Source organism: Arvicola amphibius, chromosome 5 (genome assembly GCF_903992535.2).
Source record: "Arvicola amphibius chromosome 5, mArvAmp1.2, whole genome shotgun sequence".
Taxonomy (NCBI): Eukaryota; Metazoa; Chordata; class Mammalia; order Rodentia; family Cricetidae; genus Arvicola; species Arvicola amphibius.
This window is the reverse complement of record NC_052051.1, coordinates 10,177,576-10,202,627: the sequence shown is the minus strand read 5'-3', so window position 1 is coordinate 10,202,627 and position 25,052 is coordinate 10,177,576. Positions and strand designations below refer to the sequence as shown.

Here is a 25,052-nt window from a genome sequence, read left to right as displayed (position 1 = left end):
ATGATCAGGAATGGCCTCTCCTGAGATCATAGACTATATTACATGTCTAAAGACCCTTTTTCTAGACAAGCCACCGTTATAGGTTCCAAATGAGTGTGGGGAGCAGGGGAGTTGTCATTATCTGACCCACTATGTTGGACTTCCTGAGAACAGCACCTGTGCCTACTCATTAAGTCATTCATCCATCCACCTTCATTCATTCATTCACTCACTCACTCATTCATCTTCACTCATCCATCTTACACATACTGATGGAACTTCTGTATTTCCCATGCACAATGGGAGGCTCTATGGGGGAGGGAGATGAGCCTGGTGAGGAAATGCAGATGGGGCTGCAGAGGAAGGCATAGAGGAACTGGAGCAGTGGGGTGGCCTCCAGTTGGGGAGGACAGAGTCCTGCTCTCTGTGGAGGTGATAGACAGGTTGCATCCTGAGGGCTGAATAGGAGCATCCATGGTAACAGTCTGCCCTGTGCATTTCTGCATGTTGGTGCCTCATATGGGGCTCACACAAGATGTGGGTGCAAGTGTCCCATGGCCATGTGTGTGGAGGTTCCCCATCCCACACTGCTCACAGGGCTTAGATGAACAGGAACAGCAGAACAGAGATGGGTGGACCGTGGCTACTTGGATACCTTGGGCACCTAAGGAGCTGTCCCTCCTCAACTGCGACTCCCTGTCACCAGAGGAATCAGATCAAAGCCTCTATACTTTTTAAAACAATGTGAAAATCTAAAAGCTTTAATGCAGATTTTTAAATGTTTAGTTGTTTGTAAAAAGGAGGAAAGAGAAAGAAAAAATTCACTGTGTAATAGAGAGAGGGGAGAGAGAGAGAGAGAGAGAGAGAGAGAGAGAGAGAGAGAGAGAGAGAGAGCCTGCCTGCCTGCAAGGCCAGTACAGGCTAAGTAGGACCAATTCAGTCTTTGGGCAGTGGGTGGAGGATGGGGATGTGCAGAGGGGGGTGCTCTAGGGAGAGGGAACTGGGGAGACAGGCTGGGGTGGCAGCTGGGAAACAGGAAACTGCTGTGAGTCTGAAGTCAGAGCTTGTTGGGTACACTGGAAGAGTCATGTTGGGAGAGTAGTGACAGCCTGAAACCCTGCTCATGACAAGCCATTCCTGCTGTCTGCGCAGGGTCTCCCACAGCCCTCTGTGTGTCTCACCTCTGGCTCCAATGCCATTTCTTCACCAAGTTTCCTGGGACCACAGCTCAGAGCAGCTCAATATTTTTTCCTTTCTTTCCAGCGTGTCCCTTTACTGAACAGATGTTTGCAGAGTGTCTGATCTGTGACCCACAGTGCAGGGTAGGGGGTTGGGTGGTCTCTGGGGACAAGAGCATGGGGATACAGAGGGAGCCAGGGTCCAGAGAAAGATTGTCCTGGGGCTTGAGAGACAGGGCTGAGCGCAGGGTTTGTGTTCCCAGCTGTCTCCTCTAGGGGGCAGTAGGACACCACTGGAAGCCTTCCTCCAGCTTCTCAGAGGCCGCTGGTCACTTTTCATCTTAGAATGGAGCCTCCAAGTTCAAGCTTGGCATGAAAGGAAACATCAGCACACGCAGGGTAGCTGGGCCCTGGGGATCCGTCTCCCACACTGGTGTGTGCGGAAGCTCCCTGCTATGCAGGTGTGATGTCCCTGTGGAGCATAAAACCTGACAATAAACTTACTTGGGTACAATAGTGTCCCACTGTCTCTCCCCACAGCTGAGCTGGGAAGGGAGTCAGGTTTCTAAAGTCCTGAAGGACTGTAGCAGTCCACGTGTGGCGAGCGTGGCTCTGGCAGGCCTTGCCTGTCTCCCCCATTCTCTCTGCCTTGCTAAAAACTGTTAGATTATATTCCTAAAGCTCCTTCCTCCTCCAGAGACTGGCTACCAAGGTTCAGCTACCAAAGTATTGAAGTCCATCAAGCAAAAGCCCACTTTGAGCTGGGTGTGGCTTGAAAGAAAGGTGTTCCTTTCTTTAACCCCAGCACTCTGGAGGCAGAGGCAGGGCGGATCTCTGTGAGTTCAAGATCAGCCTGGTCTACAGAGTGAGTTCCAGGAAACCCTGTCTTCAAAAACAAAAAAGCAAACAAACAAACAAAAAAAAACTCCTTTAAAAAACAAAAAACATTTTCCCTCAGAGGTAGTTTGAATGATGGTCTGAGCACACGTGGGCCAGAGTAACTGCCCAGGCAACAGATCGTTTAAATTCCCTTTCCAGGTGAGGCTCAAGGTTAAAACGGGCTTTACCATGCCAGCAGAATGGCTAGCTACCTGCCCCGAAGCAGCGTGAGCTCTAGGGTTTAGGACTGCAGCTAGACACCCACTCTCATGAAGCGCCCCCCTTACACACACACTCCCCAGGATGGGTCAGGGAGGTGGGTCTCCAGTGTGCCTGCTAATACAAGGTCTGGACTGCCCCAGCTGTTCTGAGTCAGCAGGGCTGTGAGACTCCAGGGAGTGGTGGCCCTGGTGGGTGACAGGGCCCCTGGGATGGCCAAGCATGAGGCCTCCTGATGCACACAGGTGGGTGTGCCGGGCTCTGCTTTCTATTTCACCAGCTGGATTTGGATGGTAGAGGAAACACTGTCAAGACTTGGAGCTCCAAATGGAGACGGCAGCCTGAGGTCAGTGTTGATGCCTTTTTTTGTTTTTGTTTTTCGAGACAGGGTTTCTCTGTAGCTTTGGAGCCTGTCCTGGAACTACCTCTTGTAGACCAGGCTGGCCTTGAACTCACAGAGGTCTGCCTCCGGAGTGCCAGGATTAAAGGTGTGTGCCACCACTGCCCTGCTTGTTCATGCATTTAGGATGTCACCTGGGACCTTGTTGAAAACAAACTTCTCGGCCTCCCCAGACTTTCTGCTGACAATCGGAAGCTCTGGGAGTATTCTAGGAAGCTTCCAAGGTGATCGTGGTGCACACTGAGCCGGGAGACCCCTGTGTAGTCTTCAGCCTGACGGTAGAGCACAGGCATTCTGGATAAGAGGAAGATGAGACCTGGAGAGTCAGGGTGTGGGAGGGACCTGTCTGATGATGGCATCACCCAGCATCAAGAGCAGAGCTGGAGGAAGGACCCACGTGAGAATCATTAGGGAGTAAAAACAGCGGCCCAATGAGAACAGCCTGCAGTCCAGAAAGGAATAGGAGACAACTACCCCTCAAAGCCCCAGCAGCCTGAACCCCTCTGGCTGGCAGAGACCATTCCTCAGCCCACAGATGTTCCCCCATGGTCCCTACGGCCTTCTATATCGAGGGATAGTAAGTTCATGTGATCACGAGAGTTGGGGAGGGTACCTAGGCTATACAGGTGTGCCCCGCGTGACCCAGGCTACCCAGGTGTGCCCTGTGTGACCATAAGAAGCTGGAGTAGGCTGGGAGCCCTGCCCTGAGGTTAGCTGTGTTAATTCCCAAGCAGTTAGAAGAAGCAGGAAAGACTCCTCCCTGGAGGCTCCAGGAGCACCCCAACCTGCTGACCTTCCTTGTGAGCCCCACTTTGGACTTCTGATCTCCGGACCTGCACGGTTATAAATTATTGATGCTTTAGGCACTAAGTGTCCTACAGTTGTCCCTGAGTTCTGTAATGGTGGGAGTGTGGATGGGGTGGGGTGGGCTTGGAAGCCGATGGGGTACGGTTCCAGAGAGGGGAGCATGGTCTTGTTTACTGTGGGCTGTATGAGGCAGGAGACGAAAGACAGCATTTTGGGAGAGGAGAGGTGCAGAGAGTGGGGTCTAAGGACTCATGGAAGCCAGGAAGGGGAACTTGACAGCCCACTATGAACAGAATGAAAAGCAAAGAAACAGGGAGAGGCTGTGGACCTTGGGAGATTGCGCGTTTCGGCTCTTAAAGCATGTCCCAACCCAATCTTGGTAGGTTGGGCCTCAGGAAGGACTGGAGTCATGCAGAAGACCCTGTGGTCCTCAGAGGCCATGGGGACCGCTGGCAGCAGGTGGAGGACAAAGGAGAGCCTGGGTGGCTGGTAGTCCCTGGAGGTTTTGAGGCCGTGTGCCTTGTTCTCATGTGGCCTGCAGTGGGCGCTGCGGAGTCCCGGTAGCAGCCCCATTGATCACCTTAGGGACCGTCCTCCTTGGGGGAAGTTCCAGTTTCACATTGTCTGGTAAACAGCAACTGGTTGCCCGCCCTTCCTTTGCCTGTCCCCTAGGAGCCACTGAACTCCAGCAGAGAGAGCTTTACAGGCAGGAGGGCCACAGGTGACTGTAGGCTGCCGGGGAGCAGATGACGACTTGGCAGGTTGGGGACCCGAGGGAGTCACGTCCTTATTACTTTCTGCAGTGAAGGGAGCTGGCTCTTGCCAGAAAACAACCACTGTGTAACCAGAAATGAACACACCGAGCCCCGTGGGGCTGGGCCAAGGCCTCTCTTGAGTCCACTGTTTGGTTTTGAAAAAATGGGTTAAATATTAGGAAGTTATTAATTTTCCTGTTGCGGCCTGCCTCTTGTGCATGCCAAAGCTGGTCGCAGCTGTTCATTCACACACCCCATCCCCCAAGGTCCTACTGTGTGCTGGGCTTGAAGCCAAGGCAAGCATTGTCCTCTGCCAGGACCCACAAGGTGAAACAGTCAACCCCAGGAGATCTCATGCACAGTGGGCTCAGCATGGTGGACTTCACATGGAACCTGGTAGTCAGGTAGGAAGAGTCGTGTTTTTTTTATAAGCACTTCCGGCACTAAGAACACAGAAACAGAACTGGGAGATGGTGTGGTCTGTGAGCAAGGGAGGAAAGCTGCGAGGGGCAAAGATGAGGGGCCGAGGAGGTGGATGGGCACGTCTGGAATCCACAGGGAATCTCGGGCATGTTAACTAGAAATGCCTTGTGGCTGGCACCATGAAGCCACACGGATGTACTAACATCTGGAACTGGAGAAGGGGGTCTGTGCAGCCCTGTCCAAGGCGGTCCTGGGAAGCCTGCCCTTGTGTGGCTCGTGTCATTAGGAGCAAAGGCCATGAGACAGACCCTTGTGGGTTTACTCTGCCCGGGGTGGGGGTGGGGCGCCCTTGAGGGAACTTGGCAAGTCTGTCATGGAGGTTGTAGTTTACTGTCCCTCCCTGAAATCTGGCTAAGGACCAGATGGTATGGCCCTGGCAGTGTACCTGTTGGTCGTGATGCACCTGTAATTTCAGAGTATAGAACAGGGAGGAAGAAGGCATTCTTGGAGAGGCTGGGGCAGGGCAGTCTCAGGGGGGCGGGGGGAACATGTATGCACACCTCCACTTCTGAGCATTACCAGGAAGTGGGGACAGGTGGGCTGAGAGAGTGGCCTTCTGGGAGGAAAGTTTTGTCCTAACTTATTCATGTTTGTACCACAAAATGTCATGAGGCCGGTTCCCTCAGCCTCATGGGGGCTGTGGCCTTCACTTTCATTTATTAGTGATTCCTGTGGTTCCAGCCTTCTTGCTGTTTGAGACTCAAGCCTGGTTCTGTGCTTCCTTCTGGTTTATGACCCCAAAGGGGCTGCGCTGGTGTCCGTCCCACTTTCTCCCCTAAGTCTTCTGAAGTCCCCACTGTTACCAACCCAGAGTTATGCTTCCCCCTGCTGAAAAACTGCACCGGGCTGCTGCGTGTCACCTGAGTGACAACAGGTACTGTACATTCTGGGAGTTTTGGAAAGTGGAGAGACTCATTGCTGGCTCTTAGAGTCTAGTTACCAAGCACACCCAAACCCCTATTATGTCTTCCCAGACCTCGCGGTAGATGAGGTCCCAGCAGGAGCTTGAAGCTCAACACGGAAGCCCGAGGGCTGCTGATGCTACAGGGAACTGATAGCAAAATACGAGCCAGCATCTCTCACGTTCCTAACACCTGGGAGGTGGCAACTATTGCCAGCATTTTGTAAAGGAGAAATAGAAGAATGGGTCAAATTTATGTTTACTAGGTGAAGTTTGCATGGAGATGATTAGTCTCAGACCCAGGACAAATGGCTAGCTGAGGTATCTATTTAACATATTGAGCTGGGAGGACTTGGCCACCGCGTTCTCCCAGAATCCTTCAGTCCCCACCTGTACCCTAAACTTCTCCAGCCCAGAGGATGGGCTGCCCTTTCCCCAGCTGCCCTTCCCTATATAATCCATCCATTTTGGTTATCTGGCTCTTTTTGGTCTACACTTTACAGTCCTGGCCTCTTGTTCTGGCTCTCCCTTCCCCTCCTGTGGCCCGGCTCAGGGTCAAGCTCACTCTGGACTCTCCTAGATGTTCCTGCCTCGGGCTATGCTCTCTCTTTTCATTCAGTGATGCAGCAGGCAGGTCTACTTAGAATGGTAGGATAGTCTTATCCTTGTCTTTGGCTGCTGCTGCCCTTCAGGAAAGGCACAAGGGGCTTCAGAAGTGAGGAAAACCAGTTGCCCACAGTTTCAGCGAACACCATAAAGGGTAGAGCCAGCTTGCAGCGTGTGGTACTGGATAGGTACTGGTTGTGTGGTGTGGAGGCGGGGGGTTTCCTACCCATTCAAGCCAGGTGAGCCATTTCCAAGAGTGCATTTAAGTGGCATTCTGTAGGCCCTGCCTCACAGGGTCCTACATACAAAAATGGAACCCACACTAGCTACGTGGAGCCATGTGCTCTGGAATCTGGACCCTCTGGACTGTGGGACTTTTGGGCTTCTGATCCAAGCCACCAGAGGGCCCTGTGGCCTTTCAGGCAGGGTAGGTATTTGCAGCCACAAGGACCCATGCAAGCTCCTGTCAGGCCTTGGGACACCTGTTCACGTGGTCCTGCTAGTTGCTGGCATTGAAAGGAGCAGGGGTGGAGTCTAGAACATTCCAAGGGCAGAAAATGGTCGAGTGGAGAGGCACAGGGCCCAGGACTTTAGAGCAAAGCTCTCAAGGGTAGAAAATGTTTAATATCAATACTTAAGAAATAGCAAATCCTTCCACGTCCCTGGGGCCCTTTAACTCTGAAAAGGGAAAAGCTGTTCTGATGAAGAAGGCATATAGAAAGTCCTGGAACTTTCTGGAATATTTGTTTTCAGGTTTAAAATGTCCCTCTTCTCTTCTCTGGTAATTTTCTAGATGCTCAAACAGAAAGCCCCCAAATGACTTCAGATACTCTGGGACTTCCTGGAAGTTAGCCTAAGGCTGACTCAGTCTGTTCCTGCCTGTGACCCCCAAAAGAGGACAAGTAGGAAGATGACAGAGACTTGGGTAGAGAGGATGGAGCAGATCTGAGCTGAACTTGTGGCTCTGTCACCTTGGGTAAGTGGACAGCAGGTTCCTCTTGAGATGATATTCTTTGTGCACACACGAAAACTCCCTTCCTTGCTATCTGAACCCCATTTCTGAGGCTGCTGCAACCCTGCCTCCCAGAGAAGCAGACAGAACCAGGAAAAAGTTGCTCTCAACTGTTTTATTGCTAAGCTGTCATCATACAAGCCGTATAAAAATACTTTACATATAGCAAAAATAAACTACATGAAACTGGAGATTAAAATTGTTTTGCATAGGAATGTGATATATTCTGACTCCTCAAGACAGTCGGGATTTTTTTTCCCCAAACCCTGGTCTTCAGGCATCATGGGGGCAACCTCTAGGATGGTGAGACTCCCTTTGAGGGCTGAGAGGTGACAGGGGGAGCAGGGGCTTCTCTGATAGGATGTCTGGGATGCTCCCACAGTGTGCTCTGGCCAACCAGAGATGTGGCTCCTAGTCACACAGCCACAGCACCCTCAGTGCCCAGTCCATCCGAAACCTGAAAGGGCAGGGAACTTTATTCCCATCTGCCCCAGGGGCTGCATAGAGACAGCATTAACCCTTTGACTGCCAGGACCCCTCTGTGATCCCAGAGAGCCAAACTCAGGGAAGCACTGATCTTGCCCAACACTGGAGTTAGGTGTAAACGAACCGGGTTAAGACGAGGATGGAGGCTGTATGTCAAGGCACGGGTGAGTTGCTCAGCGGTGAAGGTGATGTCACCTCATTTTAGCAGCGGGCAGGACTGCAGGAGAAGCTCTCACTCTGCAGCTGGCTGGTTTGGGTCCATGAAGCTTGATGGCAGAAGTTGGGAGACGCCAGCGGTGAAGGTGTGTCAGGTTCCTCAAGGCTGCCCTTCCCGCAGAGTTCAGGAATGTCTATCCTGGCCTGGCCACCCCTATGTCTTTTCTGGAGTGCCTAATGAATACAGCAGCTCCCCCACAGTCTGTCAGTGCTGAGCACTGTAGTGCAAAACCAAACCAACTCAGTCTCTCTTTGGTTCTGAGTGACAGAGTACATTGCTTTCGACCTCTCTGTGTGGCGGTGCCACTGGTGGCTGAGGGTTGGTGGGGATGTGACAGATGACCAGACCACTGGACGTGAACGAGCTATCCCAGGTCTTGGGAGGAACTAGCTCACTTTGTCCATGGCTATGATGTTCTGGACAAAGGGTGGCTGTCCTGTGGATGCTGCACATGGGGTCTCCTGTGAGGACTCCACACGGTTGGTTCTGACAGCATCAGCCTGTCTTTAGGATCTTGTCAGTTCATGAAAAGACAGGATTTGGTGGCTTTAAATCAAAACTACCAACTAAACCCTTTGTGTACAATTCTCAGGGACAACCCAGGCTTGAGGTCGAAGGAGTCGGTATCTTTCTCAAGCAAGAAAAAGATGCTCTCTTGGCCCAGCTCCCTCTCTCCTATCCCGAGGTCCTGATGGGGACCCAAGCCTTTGGATTTGTTTTTCTGGAATGAGAAAACAATTCAAGAATACACCATTTCTCTTACAGAAAATCAAGATATATATGTTTTAAAAAAACTTAAAAAGACATCTGACCATTTATAAATATGTTCTAACTCCAACAGGGATGAGATATTTTGAGGGCAGATAAAAAGCGCCAAAATCCAGGTAAGAAAATAAAATTTAATACCATCCTAATCTGGGTGGATATATATACTCCCCAGCAGCTGTCTTTGTACAATCAGGCAGATATGCGGACTTCAAAGAGTTAAATACCACATTCAGCAAGACGAAACCGTCTGAGTGCCACACTAATGTTACCATGGATTTCACAAGGACACATTTCTGCTTCGACCCTTCAGACTCACATACAACACAGCCACCCTCACTACTCAGGCATATTTTCCTCACGGACCTAGATCAGACTATATCTTCCCACTCTGGGAATGGTGTATAAGCCATCACTACCAGCGAAGTTTCCTTCTAGCGTCTACGACTGACCAAACCTCCTTGATAGCTGTCTTCTGCTCGTATTCTTTCTCTGGCCTGTCTGGGAACAAATGCTACTTTTCTCTCCTGGCTTCCTGATCTACTTGAGTATGAGAAGGTTTCTTAGACTACTCAGCTAAGGTAGTCTAGGGGGAAGGGCACGTACACACACACATACAAGCACGAAGGCACAGGAGTCTGAACTATGGGAAACCCTCCTGCATGCACACACACACACACACACACACACACACGAAGGTATGGGAGTCTGAACTATGGGAAACCCTCTTGTACACACAGGCAAAGGAGTCTGAACTATGGGAAGCCCTCTTGCAGACACACACAGAGGCACAGGAGTCTGAACTACGGGAAGCCCTCTTGCACACATGCACACACACAGAGGCACAGGTGTCTGAACTACAGGAAGCTCTCTTGCACACACACACAGGTACGGGAGTCTGAATTATGGGATGCCCTCTTACACACACACACACACAGGTAAAGGAGTCCGAACTACGAGAAGCCCTCTTGCCACACACGCGCGCGTGCGCACACACACACACACACACACACACACACACACGTACAGGAGTCTGAACTACGGGAAGCCTTCTTGCTGACATGGTTAGAAGATGAACAGGAAACGAGTTAGCCCTTTCTCACACCATACACAATGCAGCTGAACTGCTCACTACAATTGCAGGAAGGCACTTGGGTAAAACATTGAGATAATCCGAGGAAGGGCCCGATTCCTCATGTGCAAAAAGTGGCTCCCAGCCAGGGTAAGTGAGAACTGATCTCTCACCAAGCCCTTGTCACCCTTCCCCAGAGAAATGGGTATTGCTTCACAGAGGCTTCCTTTGTTTAGGAAGTGCCTCGGACCAGAGGCTGAGTGCCCAACTGCTTGTGGACATTCTGGGTTCAAAAGAGAATTCTGCTCCGTTGTATGCTTGGGGCGGGTGGAGGGAAGCCCGGTGTTGCTGCTAGGGAAAAGAAAGGCTATATTACCAAGAAGTCACACTTTCATGCTCAAGCTGAGCCCTGGGTATGGGTCTCTGTCTGGAGAGCTAGCCGTAGCTGGCTCAGCTCCCAAGAAGATTTACCCTTGGACGGCCTTGGCAAAGCCAGAGTGTAAGAAACTCATGAAGGGTATTTAGCCACTGTGGCTTGCTATTCGGGCCCTCTACCTAGCAGACAGAGCCAAGAAAGTCATTGACATGCCTGCCCAATGTGTACAGGGCATCTGTGGTGAAGACAAGCGGTTCTGTCGAAAGGAAGAGCAAAAAAATGAAAGCAAAAAAAATTGCACCAGGGGAGGAAGACTGTGGAGACCTGTGGTGTGAGAGCAGAGGACACCACAGGACACACGAGCCGGCCTTGACCACACGAAGGCACATGCTGGGGTCTGAGTTACGCGTGCAGCTCATGTGACAGCATCTCGGATTCCACAGTGACGTTGTGTGCATCCAGGTAAGAAACAGAACAATGGGGCTATGCCAGCGCGCTCCGGCTTTGAGTTTAGGGTAGGGGGAGATTTCAGCCCCGTCGTTCTGTTTGGTGGAAGTCATGACAAACACCTGCAGGTTTTGATTGGGTTAGGTGGCTTCAGCTCTGTAACAGTCAATGCAAGGACCCAGAAGGTCTCCCAGCTCCAGGGAGGAGGCTCTGTCCGGGAGGAGGGTGGAGGGGAGCCTTTGGAAGCTTTGTTCTCAACAGGCAGCCCGGGCTGGACTCCACCAGAGGTCTGGTGCAGGCAGCAGGGTTAGGGAGTAGCTGGCTGAGAGGGCCCAGCCTGCGGACTCCTTGGTTGGCTCTTTGAAGCAGAGAAAAACAAAGGCCCAGAAGCTGGCAAACAGTGTACACGTGTTATAACTTAAGGCCGGGAGTTGGGACAGGTGGTCCTGTCAGGGCGAGGCAGTTTGGCTTCAGAAAGACTGAAAATAAAGCTCTGCTATGGCCCAGCTGGGGCAGAGATGAGACTCTCCGGTTTTGGCTCCTACAGGGACCTGGGGTTCTCGAGCCCAAAAGTTGGGCTCTTGGGCCATGTTCTTTTGGTTGCTCTGTTTAAACACCCTTCAAGAGAGAGAGGAGCCATGTCCGTGGGCCGAGGCTCTATCGAAGTTCTCCAGTTCTCTCCCCCAGGCCAGCTTCCGGGTCTCTGGCAAGTTCAGCTCCCTGGTGAGTTGAGAACGGGGCTTTGGTCAGCAGGCAGTGGCTTTCTCATCCAGTCACCATGGACATCAGCTGAGCTGAGTGTTGAGCGGCAGCAGGCTCCTACAGCAACAGCCTGCGCTGAGCCCACACACAGTGTTCCAGTCAGAGAAGGCAGGGGGAGACAGAAGGGGTCCAAGATGGAAGGCGTCTTGCGATAATGGCTGTTTCTAGGTCTGATTTCGGGGGGCAGGTCCTGAAAACTCCTTCCTGATGATTTCATTAACTAGAAAGGGAGACAGAATAAACAAACACATGAGATGTCACCCAAACCAGGCATCCAGTTAGATGCCACTTGCTGTGTTTTTCCTCGTGGCGATCTCACCTATGTCACTGCGCCTCCCCAAGCCCCCCCCCCCCAAGCTGACTGCTCACATGGTAGTGTGTCCCACTGTCCCCTTTCATCTCGGGTCCTTAAGTCATCGTGTGTCGACCAAACTGCTTCTGTGCCTGTCTTGTCCTCAAAGCACCGAGTATATGATCCTATCACATCCGACCAAAAAACAAAATCCCAAACTCAGGGACCCTTAAAAAGACAGCAGGGGTGGTGGGGGCAGAGGGGTGAGGGTGACAGGAGGTGGTGGGGGCAGAGGGGGGTGGGGGTGGGTTCCACAGTATAGCTAACTGGCTGTCCACTTGTATAACATTTCTTTTTTGCTTTTTTGGAGACAGGGTTTCTTTGTGTAGCCTTGGCTGGCCTCAAATTCACAGAGATCCACCTGCCTCTGCCTCCCAAGTACTGGGATTAAAGGCGTGCGCCACCACTGCCCAGTCAAAACTCCTCCCTCCCTCCCACCCTCCCTCCCTCCCTCCCATCAGCACAATGAGGGCTCCACCACCACTCAAGGATTTGTTTCAAGGCTCCAGAAGTGGAGGGGTCCTCAGAGGGGCTTTGGAAGCCAGTCACCTTCCCTGTACATATGTGGTTCCAATAGGAACTGTGGGCATAATGCCAGCCCCTGGCATGGAGGAGCTCTTTGGCCTGTGCCAGCTGGGCAGCTCATCTGAGGTGTGAGTTACTGGGATGGGGTGTGAGATCCTAGCACGGAAGATCTGGTCACAGGTTTCCCTTAGCATCCCCAGAGATAAGCTGTTCTCATCATCAGCACACACGGGAGGCTGCATAGCCTGTCCCCAAACTAAGTGCACATCTTTGGCAACATTTATCAGCCAACCCCAGGATGGGAAGATTTCTCCCCACACCCTCCTCAGTTTCTCATCTGCACTGTTTCCTGAGCATTAGAGCTCAAAATGGCGTGGAGGGCAGAGAACTGTGGAGATTTTCCTCATTCCAGGTTCTGCAGTCTGAGGTGCTCTGTCCTAGGAGGCCCCTGCCTAGGTGAGTCTGTGACCCCACGTCAACAGGGATGGGCATAGGTAAAGTTTTAAAAACAACGGGCTAATCCAGGTTTGTCTCTGAGTCTCTGGAGCGGGAGTCACAGCAGTGTAGTCCCCTTAGGATAATCCTGTCTTTTATACATTTAGCGTGTGTGTCCGGGTGAGGATTTGTCATGGCATGTAAGTAGAGGTCAGAAGGCAACCTGTAGAAGTCTGTCCTCTCCCACCATGTGAGTCTCAAAGACAATTCAGGACATGGGGCTTGTCACCAAGTGCCTTTACCCACGGAGCCATCTCATTGGCTGTTTTCGCTTAAAACAATGTTTGAAATGGGGTCTGGACATACAGTCTAGGCACTTGACGTAGCCAAGCCTGGCCCTGAACCAACAGGCAATCCCCCTGCCTCTGTCTTAGAGTGTTGGGATCATAGGCGTGCACCACTGTGAGTGGACTTCTAAAATCTGCTGTGGGAATATCAACCGTGGAGTGGAGAACATCAAGCCTGGTGTATGGCAGTCGACACTGTCAGCGGTCATAGTCAGGAGCACGCTGGTGTACCCACAGTGCTTTGCATGAGAGAAGGTGGGGCTCAGTTCAGTGTTCCTCGTGTGTGCTGGAGTCAGTGGGGGTTGGAATACCACTTCTGCTGTGACTTGATTATGAGCCTGGCTTTACTGACAGAACCGCTCTGTGCCTCAGTTTCTCAACCTATAAACTGGGTCCAAAAATGTTACTGCTTCCTGGTGCCGCAAGCATGGGTACATCACCAATCAGTGACCACAGTGCCCTGGATAGAAGATGTGTGGAGCTGCAGAACAAAGCGCTAGATGTCGGGGATGTTCAAGAACGAGCCTTGGGACGCCATCGTAATGAACACTTACGAGATGGAAAATAGCTCTGTTAATGGGACCCCAGGGGCTGGACTCCTACAATCAGCTGGCTGGGACCACATGTGAGGGTACTGTATTCGGTGTTCAGGCACCAGCTCGCTCACTGGGGCCTAAAACGGGAAGCTCAAGGAAGGATGCCAACTCCGGCTCTGCTAACGCAGCACTGCCAGGGCCCAGGGAGCTGCCAGCCTTCTGGGGATGGAATGGAAGCTGAATACAGAGGGCAGGACTAGCGGCTTCCATGAAAGCTTTTCAAAGTCGGGATCCTAATGGCCTTCCTTGTTTGCTTAGCCTCTGGAGTAAGAGCAATCAACCCCTTGTGGACCTTCCCACAGCCCAGGTATGCTAAAAAAAAAAAAAATAGCTGATATTGCTTTGTGCACCACAGTCCCTCGCACAGGGTCAACTCTCTGGGCCTGGGAGGCTAAACGACCTCTCGACAGCCAGGGAGAGGTGCTGTGTTTTCTAACTTCAGGCAGTGGTTCCCATCTCAGATCTTTACATTGCAGACTGACATAGTGGCTGCTATCACGTCCAGTAACCTCTGTGGTAGTGGCTTTTCTTTCTGAAATCCTACATACCCTTGGCTGCAGGGGAAAGTTCTAGAACATACACCAACCAGATGATGGCAAATTGTATCATTCTATGTCAGGCTAAAACTTGGGCCCCGAGTTCTGAGGGGCTCTCTGCTCAGTCTCTCCATCCAGGTGTCCCCTTGCAGGCCACTAGGGTAGGGGACAGCCTGCTACCCTTTGAAGGGAGTCCACAATGCCCACTGTGACTATCTGCCCTTTATCTCCCCCCATTAGAAAGGAGAGTCCCACTCAGCCCCATCACTGACTTGTTCCTTCCCTGTCCCTCTTTCTCTCTCTTTCATCATGATTAAATTCTCCTATACCCAAACTCCTGCTCTGGGCCAATCCCCCACCTGCTTTCCAGAGTTCCCCTGGAGGACCTTGTCATCTGTCCCTGTGTGAGCCACCTCACTGCCCACCACTCTCTAAGCATGCGTAGTTCCCGCTCCCACCTTCCGATTCATGCCACCAGCAAACCTCTGATCCTCTGTGTCCCCCACCAGGCTGATGCCATCCCTGCCTCTTCTTGGGTTTGCATCCTCTGCCCGTGCCAGCCACAACTTGGACATAGGCTCTCCTGTACCCTCCCTTCCTGGCAACTTGCTACTGCTGTGTGTGCTCAGACACCTGGCTGCATCCTGTGCCCCAGACACAGGAAATACCCAGCAATGACATGATGACACAGATCGAAAAGGCTAGACACTTCAGGCTCCATGTCAGACTTGGGTAGGGCTCCCAAGGGTGACTCAGAGTTCTGAGTCTGATCCTCCCCTATTGTCCATCCCATAATTTCTCTGTATATCTCCTTCCTCTGCCAGCTTATCTTCCCACTTTGGTCCATGCACCTCCACACAGGCCCAACCAACTTCCAAATCTAACTTCCTGTCTGTTTTTGTTCCAACAGTACCTATTCCTTCCCTCACACACCCCCTAGAAGTCAGTGTTGGATCCGTAAGTCTCACAGATTGCGCCGTGCGTAGGATCATACGCACAGCTGGTGTTTCCGGTAGCTAGTACTGACCGAGAAATTTCATCTACAAGAGAATGAACCATGCAGATTTTCTGAGCATGGCAGGACTATTTAATTCCTACCTCAGCCCTAGGAACATGGCTATGCTGTGGTCAGGCGCTGTAGAGACTGGAGGTCCCTTGCCGCATCAGGCAATGGGTCTTAGATTTAGATGTGAATCCGGCCCGCTGTATCAACTTATTTAATCTGCAGCCTTCATGCTGGTCAAGAAATTGTTCTGTGAGATGTAGTATTTACCCCCTTTTGTTTCTGGAGACCCAGAATCCTTGCTGTATTTTGTGCAGGAAAAGGCCAGCTAGCTTCTGAGTTTAGTGGGCAGGTTTGAGCCAGGTGGTCTGCCAAAAGCACCATATTCTAAGAACAGGATGGGTAAGGGGACAGTGCTGCTAACCCCATTAAAGACAGGGCTAAGGATGAACGTATCTCTAACTTCAGTGTGGCCTCAAGGCTGCCACCAGGAAAGAGAAGATGGATAGGCTTAAAATGCATCAAAATAATAGCATCTTCCCTTAGCAGAGATAACCACTCATATACAGAAGTAATACAACTCTAATACTATGAAGCAATAAAAAATGGCAACAGACAATATTGAAAGGGCCATGCCAGGGACCAACAGACCCTTTTGGTAAAGGACTAGGTTCTACTTTCAGATTTGTGGCTGTTAAGGCCTCTCTCAACTACTGAGACAGCTATAGGCAAATTAACATCAATATGTCTCAATAAAACTTTATTGATGAAACAGGATGGGGGCCAGGTCAGGCCTCACCACCATAGTTTGCCAGTGGCAGAGAGGTAAAAAAGAGTAGGGTGTTTTCTTTGTCTACTTTGGGGTTCATTAATCTGGGGAAGTCAGAGCCTCAACTAGTATTACTTATAAACTAGTCTGGGTTGGTTTAGTGGCAACATTCTAGTAGCTAAAACCGGCTTGTCATGGGATTTGTTAAAGAAGGGACTCTTAGGGGCTCTTCCTACAGCCACCCCCACCTTAGCTGCTTACTCCAGAATGGCAACTGCAGGAAGGAACAGCAAGGCCTCGCTGCCTCTCTTCCAAACCTCAACTGTTTTCTACCATCCAGCCAAACTGTAGCCAGAGAGCCCCTCCTGCAGTCAGGACAGGCCTGGAGCACCCCCACACCCCCGTTCTTCTGCTGATGTAGGAGACGATCCTGGGGGAGTGTCCTCTAGAGTCAAGGCCCAGCTCGGACTGGGCCTTTCCTGTCACTCACAGCCCAGATGCTACCTGAGGATGTAATCGCAGGGCTTACTTTATGGAGAAACGTACCTTGCATCTTTCTCTGTCCCCTTCCTGGGCTCTGGACACCTAAGACCACTAGAGCAGGCTCTAGAACATAGTCAGGCCATCTATCCAGGCCCAGTGGAAAGCACAAAATCCCACAATTGGTTGAGGGCCAGGTCAGTGTTGGGGTCAGAGGGAGGCTGAGAGTTGGGGCATCTTCCAAGTTTCCAGGCCCAAGAAGCACCGTGCACCCTGGGCCTTGTAAGTGACTTCGCTCTCCATAGAAAACATCTGTTTTTTTTTTTATCAGCCTGACTTCTGGGCCGGGGGTGGCTGGTACAGTGAATGCCCTTTGACCTCAGCGAAGTCTGAATCCCTGTTGTTGCATGAGATGAGTACCTGGCCTTCCCAGCAAGGATGCATTGTATTGGGGCGCCTTTATCCCTTGTCTTGGGGGAAGTGGGGAACAGGGGTCTGAACTGCCACCTCATTGGTACACCTGCAGGCATGGCTTTTACACGTTGATTTATTACTGAGATTTTTAGTGTGACTCTGCCAAGGGCATCTGGACCTTGCCTGGGAGGTAAAGGGGCTGCTTCCACTGACAAAAAGAAGTGGCCTAGCACCCCAGCAGTGCCAACTTAATTGCTGTCCCAGAGGGCTCAGCGGGCCAGCCGCAAAGTCAGGCTGATCACGTGGCAAGGGCACAGGAGAGTCGTCATTTCCTCCTTTACTCATAGGGACTATTGTCAGAGACAAGCTTGCCCCAACCAGTCTGGTTCAGCCACCTGATCCTTCTAAGCAGCCCCAGAGGTCGAAGTCAGTTAAGTCGATGCAGACAGGACGCCAAGCAAGGTCATTTGTGTACTAGAGAAGGCCACACACACTCTCCTGCTCAATCAGCTTCCTAGAGCTTCTACTCAATACAGAACCCCCATTCCTGTAGGGTGCAGGGTCCCCCAGAACAGCATGCAAATCCCTGCATCCACCCCCATCTCAGACTGAGAATCTTGGCACTGTCAGGAGTGGAATCCGCAAGGACAGTTGGCCAACGAGCAGAGAGCCTTGTGGTTGGTGCTTTCTCTCTGACTTAACCATAAACTCAAGGTAAGCAAACATAGCTGGTGACCCCAGGGAGAAGTAGAAGAATCAGTTACCTTTCACTTTGATTTCTCGGATCAAAGACCAGTCACTCGGTCTCATAATATGTTTTGTATCCAGCTAAGGTGTGTGTCTATCAGTTCTGAAAAAGACGTGCAAAACCATTTTTGAGAAGAAAAGGAAAAATTACCTTTGAACTCTATCATACTTCAAATTTGTTCCTAGCCACATAACCCAGGACAGAACTTCACCCTTGGACGAGAGTTTCTGGCCAATTCTGTATTAACTTCCTGGCCTGAATGAACCCAACAACTGGGGTCAGTACCACTGAGACAAGGGACTTTATGCAAAGCGGGGGTAGTCTCTGAGGCAAAAATCCATCAGCAAAATGAGGAGCTGTACAAGTCTCTAAGCAACACGAAGGCCTCTCACCAGTCTCTATGGCTGTCACAAAGAAAAAGTTGGCTCCCCCTGGAGCCTACAGTAAAAGAATCCCAGGAGGGACCCACATACTGTGATGTAGCACCTCAGGATTCCCATGCTTTCCTAAAGAGTTTCCCTGAAGTTAATTCTCTTCAAAGCCTCTTGCTCCTCAGAACAATGAAGATGCCCTTTGTTTCTCAGAGCAGGAGACCTGCCATTGTTTTTAAACCCATCTATTGTCTTTTCCACTTGGAGCGAGCTTCTTGCCACTCAAGATTTCAGAGATCTTATCTTCCCTGTCCCCTCTGGAGGGTACACGTAGGCCTGAGCTTCCTTTGATGCAAAGAACTGTGTGTTTCTGAGGTTTCTGTTGGATTTGGGCGTTGCAGAACTTGAATCCACTCTCAAGGAGAGGCAGGACTCCCTGGAGCCTCATCCGAGAGGAGGGCCTTCTTTTCAGCACATACAAGCCACGCCAGAACTTCCAAAAGGGCTGGGGTGGGTCCAAGGCTGACCTGGGACTACACGGCCCATGTTGTCCATGTGTTCTCACAGTGACAGTAGGAGATGTGGGGACCCTGTCTTCCCTAGTCTCTCTAGAGACACAGAGGGCTGCTCTCCAGTGTTCAGGGAGTATGAGGCCCTGAGACAGCCCTGTCTGGCCTTTCGTGTCTACACTATGATAGCTCCTCCAAAATCCAGAGCAAGTGTTATCAGGCCATTCCTTCCAGTGTTAAAGATATAACACCCTCGCCAATGGCCATGTTAGGAGTTTTGCCTCAGGCCAGCACCCCTGAATGGCATAGTTAGGATGTCTACTATCATGCTCAAACTCGTTTCTGAACCTTCTGTCTCCCAGACCCAAAAGCTGGTACTTCTTCAAAATCCCCAATTCCCCTCATTCCCAATGTACTGTTTCTAGCTCCATTCACTATTTTCTTTTGAAATAGTGTCACATAGCTAAGGATGGCCTTGAAATTCTGATCTGCATACCATGAGATTACAGGCATGTACCAACATGTCAGTATATGTGGTGCCAAACCCAGGGTTTGCAATGCAAGCAAACCTTGTTCCCACTGTGAGAAATGCAGATGACTATCCTCAGCAATGCTGACACCTTCTCAGAGCTTATGGCCCCTGTCTACTCAAATGCTTCTGCATTGTCCTGGAAGAGGGACTAACTGCTCTTCCACGGCCTCAGCCTCCAGCTTAGGTCCCTGACTGTCGGCAGGCTGATTTCCCCTCCTCCACTTGTCGCTCCTAGAAAAAGAGCTCAGAAATACCACATGGCTAAGGGTTTCACTGTGTCCCCATAACACCAAGCTAAGCAGCCCGCAGGCGATGGTAGTGTTACATATGGTTACATATGTTTAAGACCAGAGCACCAAACTGCTTAGTGCTATAGTCGGAGTTCCTGCCTGCCCTGCCTCCATGGACTGAAAAGCTGGTACCAAAGAAGGGGAGTCTGTACCTCAAAAAGGCAGTACCCCTCACTGTTTGTGTGAGTCGAGGTGCTGCACCTCTTCCTGTTAGTGATGAGGTTTCTCAGCTGCTCTTGGTGGAAGCCCGAGGCATAAAGCCAGAGGCAGGGCCTCTCTCAGTCTGAGACATACAGCTCAACTTGGGTCCATGATTCCAACCTCTTACCATATCCCCCTGTGCTGGTGAAATGCAGGCAGCCCCAACCGCAGCCTCGCAAAAGTTCCAGGTTTGATGGAATTGCTGTTCTCAGGCCAAGTTATTGAGGGCCTATAATCCCCACCAACCTTTCTCTGGTAGTGATTTACTAGCTCTGGTTCCTAATGAGCCCCTTTGGGGTTTGCACCAACCTTGCCTTCCTGGGGCTGCAAACCCTTTCACCCTACACCCCTCTCCTGACCTGGGGAGCCTGTCAGTCAGGAGCCAGCTCCAGGGACTCCCATTTAGGGTTTTCCAAATCTGAAAGACCTTCAGGATGCACTGAGCAAAGATGCTAACTGCTTCAGGAAGCTTCTGGAATGTAAGCACAGTGGCAGTCAAAGTCTTGCACAGTCTCTCATCTGACACCGCTGTGGCATGAGCTATGCTCGGCAATGCTACCTATCGTCTCCTAACAAAGAGAAGGGGGTCTAGAACCCTCTGATAACTAGAACTACTATTCTGTATCCCTGCGTGTTACACAGGAAGTAGGCTATGTGGACCCCTGTGAGGGCTCTGGCCAGTTTCTGGGAATATGCAGATGGACATCAAGAGGCATTGTGTAAAAGCTTCATGTTCCTGAGGCACCCTCCTCATATGTCCCAAAGCCATTGGTCTGAGACTCACTGCCCCCTCTGGGGGTCTCCTACAAGGCCACAGGAAGACTAAACAGGACACACTACTCTTCTGCCATGAGCACTGTGATTCAACAGTCAAGAAGTGATTTGCTTAAGCTACACTGATTACAATAAACACAGGAGAAGTTGTCAGAGTCAAGGATCTGTCCTGTGGCTGGCTTCCTGACTCCTGGGGCCATAGGCACATGTGGCTAGAAGGCCCAGCACATGTTAGAAAGAGCTGTGAGTTGTGAAGCCAAAGGGAAGCAGAGGCAGGTCAAGGGGCCTGCTCAGTCTGATGGCTCTAAGGTTCCAGTAGGCCAGGGGAGGAGCTGGCTCCCAGGACATCAACACAGCCCATGTTCGGATGCTTGCATATGGACTTGAAGCCTGGGAAGAAATGCCAGGAGGTGTAGACTCTCTGTCAAGACCTAGGCTGAGTTCACCCTGCGGCCGGCTTCTGTACCCCAGCTCAGCAGAAGTCTCCCAAGCAATGCCTCTCCTGTCAATCAAGTGACCACACAGCTGTCTCAGCAGCAAGCCTAGCAGAAAGGCTCTGAACGGAGCCACGTGCCAACTTCCTCTCCCTTCTGCATGCTCGCTGTGCCCCGCCCCCCGCCCCCCCCCCCCCAGACTCTTCAAGAAGACGGGCCATGAAGCAAGCCTTAACATCAAGGCTGATGCAAGATTCTGTGAACCGGAGTTCAGGAAGCAACCATCCAAAGCCACAGAGCAGCCGTGACCACAAATGAGATGAAACAACTAATTGTTTGGGAAACCGTGCATCTCAGTGGCTTAAAAGGCTGAGGCAAAGGCTACTTGGCAACTTCTGAGATTGTGTGTGCCGGCCAGGTGGGACCAAGGCCAGGGGAGGGCAGCTCAGCCCTCCTGCTGGAGGAGCAGGTGCAAACCACAGCAGCAAGCAAAGCTTCTCTCACAGTTCCCGTCCTCATCACAGGTCAGAGTCTCCCCTCACTGAGGGTAAGATTCCCCAACTCCTGACTGGACTTCAAGAGACTTTACCATCATATGCCAGTCATATGCCAAGTGACTGGGTAGTTTCTGCCCCTCCCGTAAACTCGCCTTCTAGATTCTTCTATGCCCTGCCACAAGTGCCACCACCTGCTCACAGTCGAGTCCCCAACACAGGATGCCCTACACATGTATCCATAGACTTCAAGTGCCGAGGTAAGCCCACCTCCCGTGCTGTGCTGCACTCCCTGCTATGACAACTGCTTCTGTGTTCTGGGCGCTAAAGTCTGCCCTTTCCCCCAGATGGCCCCAGGCACACGTGCCTCCCTCCTGCACTCCGGATTCATTACCTGTCTGGAAAGAAGCTGCGTAGGAGCCAAGTGAGGCCTGGACCCCATCTTAAGTCTCCTCTAATGGGAACTGTTGGCCCAGCAGTGGTACTTATGACTCAGTGGTTGCCTGGAGTGACCAGTATAGCGTGCATATGTATCTTTGCTTTGTCCACTCAGTCCAACCCTCCTCCTGGCTACTCGCTTTGGACAGAATTCTCTCTGACCCCCAAGTTGGTGCTGTGAGCTGTTAGCCCCTATGTGATGGCATTTAAAGACGGGACCTACAGTCTGGGGATGAAGCTAAGGGATCGAGAGTTTCCCTAGCATGCACAAGACCCTAGGTTCTGTGCCAAACCTCACTAAATACAAGATGAGGTTGACGTGAGGGAACAATGCCTTCCCAAGAGCCCCAGGGGTGGTCTGTATGTCTCTCTTACAGATGCAGCAGAAAGGTTTAACTGTAAACTCAGCAGAGCCCAGCACAGAGCTGTCTACACTGGTACCCTGATCTTGGGCATTCAGCTCCCAGGACTGTAAAGAGATGGATGTCTATGATCTTGTTACACAGCCTGCCCGACGCTACTGTCTCAAGAGGCCTGTTTTGCCCAAGTCACTTCTCCATAATGTCCTAAGCCAAGCTCACAGGCAGGCATCAAGGTTAAGGGACTGCCCACCAGGACCACAGAGCTAGCCTGTGACAAGTCTTGCTCAAAGAGCTGCTGTCGCCTCCACGTTGCCTGTGACCATCCTTGCCCATCTTCCCCTTCCTCTGTCCCTGGCATCTTTATGGGTTTCCAGGTCTCTCTAGTCAGCAGCCTCACTCCATAGCTCTCCATCCTACTCAGCCATTACACTCCCAGGAAGGCAATAACTGCTCAGTATGGGCCACACGAAGGAAGGGACTTGTAATTCAGGACAGGTACCACAGGGAGACACTGTTCACAGCCAGACTGCTGTGTCCTTTCATAGGATCATCCCATGCCATAAAGATAACAGTTATTCCTAACTTCAGGCTTTGGAGGCATCAGCGATGGTGGCTAAGACCCAGCCAGCATGGTGTTACAGTCACAGGGTCTATGGGGAAGAACCCATCTTCTCAGCCTCCTTACCCACAACATGGGAACCCGGGCAGAAGATGGCGGCTCTCAGCCTACATCCATTTCACACAGGTCCTCTTCCTTCGGAGGGGGAGGGTCAGAAGTACAAATCACATCCTGCCCCCACGGAGTACCAGTTGCCTCAGGCTGACCACGTGTGGAATAGAATTCTGAGTCACCCCGTGCTGCAAACCAGAGACCTAGGGAAGCTAGCCCCAGCAGCAGCCAGCAGCCAGCAGCCAGACATGCACGGCAAGGCCTCAGGTCTTCTGAGAAAAGTGCCCTGCTCCAAACTGTCCCCAGCTCTCAGGATGAGTAAACCCAGAAGTTCTGAGCCTCCAATTTCAAGTGAGGCAGAGGTGCTAGCCAGGCAATGGCATGTTGCTGGGTGGGGTGGGGGTGGGTGGAGCAGTTTGCACCAAGCCCTAAGGTCGTGAAGGAACTGCCTGCCTTCAGCTGTGCCCTAGGAGGTACACACATCTGCAAGATCCAAGCAACTCAGGACGGTGCTGTGGGACCCAACCCCAGCACCCTCTGACCCCGGCCACCCACACCCACTAGGCACCTCGGGCAGTGTTTTCAATAGCCCAGAGCTCTGTCTAGGGGCCTAAAGAGGAGCACGGTTGTGTGTCAGGGGTGCACAGGAGATGCCACTGGGAGATGGGCAGCTGGCCAGTCAAGCTCACCTCTGGAGTATCTAAAGAAGCATGGCATACAGGTCTTGTGCAGGTCCCAGGATTGGATATGTCACCCTACTTTGTCCCGTACGAGACATGTTAGTAGGAACCAGTGTGCACAGATACCTGGCTCTGGATGGGTCAGAGCGAGACCCTGGGCATATGGCTAGAAACACAGCCTTCTGGAAGGCAGCTCCTAGCAGTACAGGGACTGTGTGTGAGAGACAGATTGTACAGGTGGCTGTGGAGGTCAGACGGAAAATCTCTGTGTATTGATGTTCAGGGCTGTCCTCCTTGGATGTGTCCTGGTCATAAGGCAGAGGACGGTGCCCTGAGCTTCCGGCCATACCATTCATCTGCTGGGCAAGATCTTTTCCTTAACTGTGTTGAGGAGTCCATGATCTAAGGTTGACCTAAACCTCAGGGGAGTTCTGGGGGCCAGAGAGCTGGCTCAATGGAGGGACACACAGTAGAAGAAGACAGCCAGCCTGTTCCAGGACCCACGAGAGGTCTAACAAGTCAGCACAGCTTATGTACCCCCCCCATAAAGGGTTGACACAAGTGTGTCATGGCTAGACAGAAACTGATGTGGGGGACAAGGCCCCGGGAGAGCCCTGTCTGCTGTGAAGAAGCTAATGACAGCCCCTGTGGACCACATGGGCAAGAATGGACATCTTAGTAGATGGGACTATGAGTGATTAACTCAGAAAACCATGGCCCTGGACGCCAACCCTAAGTAGAATTGTGCAGGGTGATGGGAGGGGCTCCTATGCTAGAAGGTGACATGAGGTTATCTCTTAATGATGTCAGGGGAGAAAGGGTCCTTCATTGGCCCTTAAACTTGGTGAACTCAGAACCCCTGGTCGGTTATAAAAGCGTGGACTGAGGCCCAACAGTGTTCATCCTGCAGCACAGAGTGGGGCCCTGCACGTCTTTCAGTTTAGACAACTCATGAGAAACAAAAGGAAGTCATGAGCATGGAACTCAGGGAGCCATCTCTGAATCAGAGCCAGCCACTCACTGATAGAAATGCCACACACCATCCCTGCTGTTAGGGGTAAAACCCAGACCCCGGAAGATTATACCACCTCTTACAGAGCGTGAGACGTCACAGACGGGCAGGGCGGGACTATGTAGAAAGTGACCAGATACCAAGCTGGCCAGAGTCTGTGCTCTGCTCGGACCCAGGATGAGATGTGCATCACACACACAGATACATATCCCTGAGTATATAGCTATGTATTATAAATGTTATCTATAATGAGCATTTACAGAGCAACTGAAACAGTGAGCCCTGCATTTTAGAAAGGACAATGGTAAAAGTGGGGAATTTTTTTTTAAAGTCCTTAAGATTTAGAGACTAGGTCAGGAAGGCCAGGCTAGCCTCAGACTCCCTTTGTAAGCCAGTGATGACGCTGAACTCCTGATCCTCCTGCCTCTACCTCACCAGATCTGGGATGACAGGCACACCCCATCGCCATGTGGTGCTGAGAAGAAACCCAGAGTCTGCCCGCACTCTGCCAACTGAGCCACGTATCCAGACTCTTTTAGAGTCAAAACTGAGGGGTCATAGCCAGCCAGCCTTCTCCAAACAATCAGAGGGGCTCAAAGGTCAGAGGCACCCCAGTTTAAATTTGCTCTCAAGGAGTATCAATAGGTAATATGTAATTTTGGTTCTTTTTTGTTCATATAGTTGATAAAACACGCAAGCCTTAGTCAACACATAGGACTCTTTCCTGCCTGATGCC

The 25,052-nt window shown here is 51.4% G+C and overlaps 1 protein-coding gene and 1 long non-coding RNA gene across 3 annotated transcripts in view; one reads left to right on the top strand and one right to left on the bottom strand.

The window, feature by feature from the left end:
• The first annotated feature begins 4,515 nt into the window (after window positions 1–4,515).
• On the top strand, window positions 4,516–10,712 carry LOC119815529. Its single transcript, XR_005285528.1, has 5 exons — window positions 4,516–4,621; window positions 5,364–5,574; window positions 7,001–7,183; window positions 8,764–8,806; window positions 10,366–10,712. It is a non-coding gene; the product is annotated as an uncharacterized LOC119815529 (long non-coding RNA).
• The window catches only part of Nfatc2 (nuclear factor of activated T cells 2), a 109,120-nt gene continuing 91,387 nt past the window's right edge, over window positions 7,320–25,052 (bottom strand). Inside the window, exons 10-11 of one of the 2 annotated variants that reach the window (XM_038331684.1) lie at window positions 17,566–17,651; window positions 7,320–11,564 (exon numbers count right to left, since the gene is read on the bottom strand). In XM_038331684.1, the coding sequence (XP_038187612.1) occupies window positions 17,608–17,651 (44 nt within the window). In that variant the 3' untranslated portion in view covers window positions 7,320–11,564; window positions 17,566–17,607. The remainder of the gene's footprint in view (window positions 11,565–17,565; window positions 17,652–25,052) is intronic. The other variant, XM_038331683.1, reaches the window with a different exon arrangement.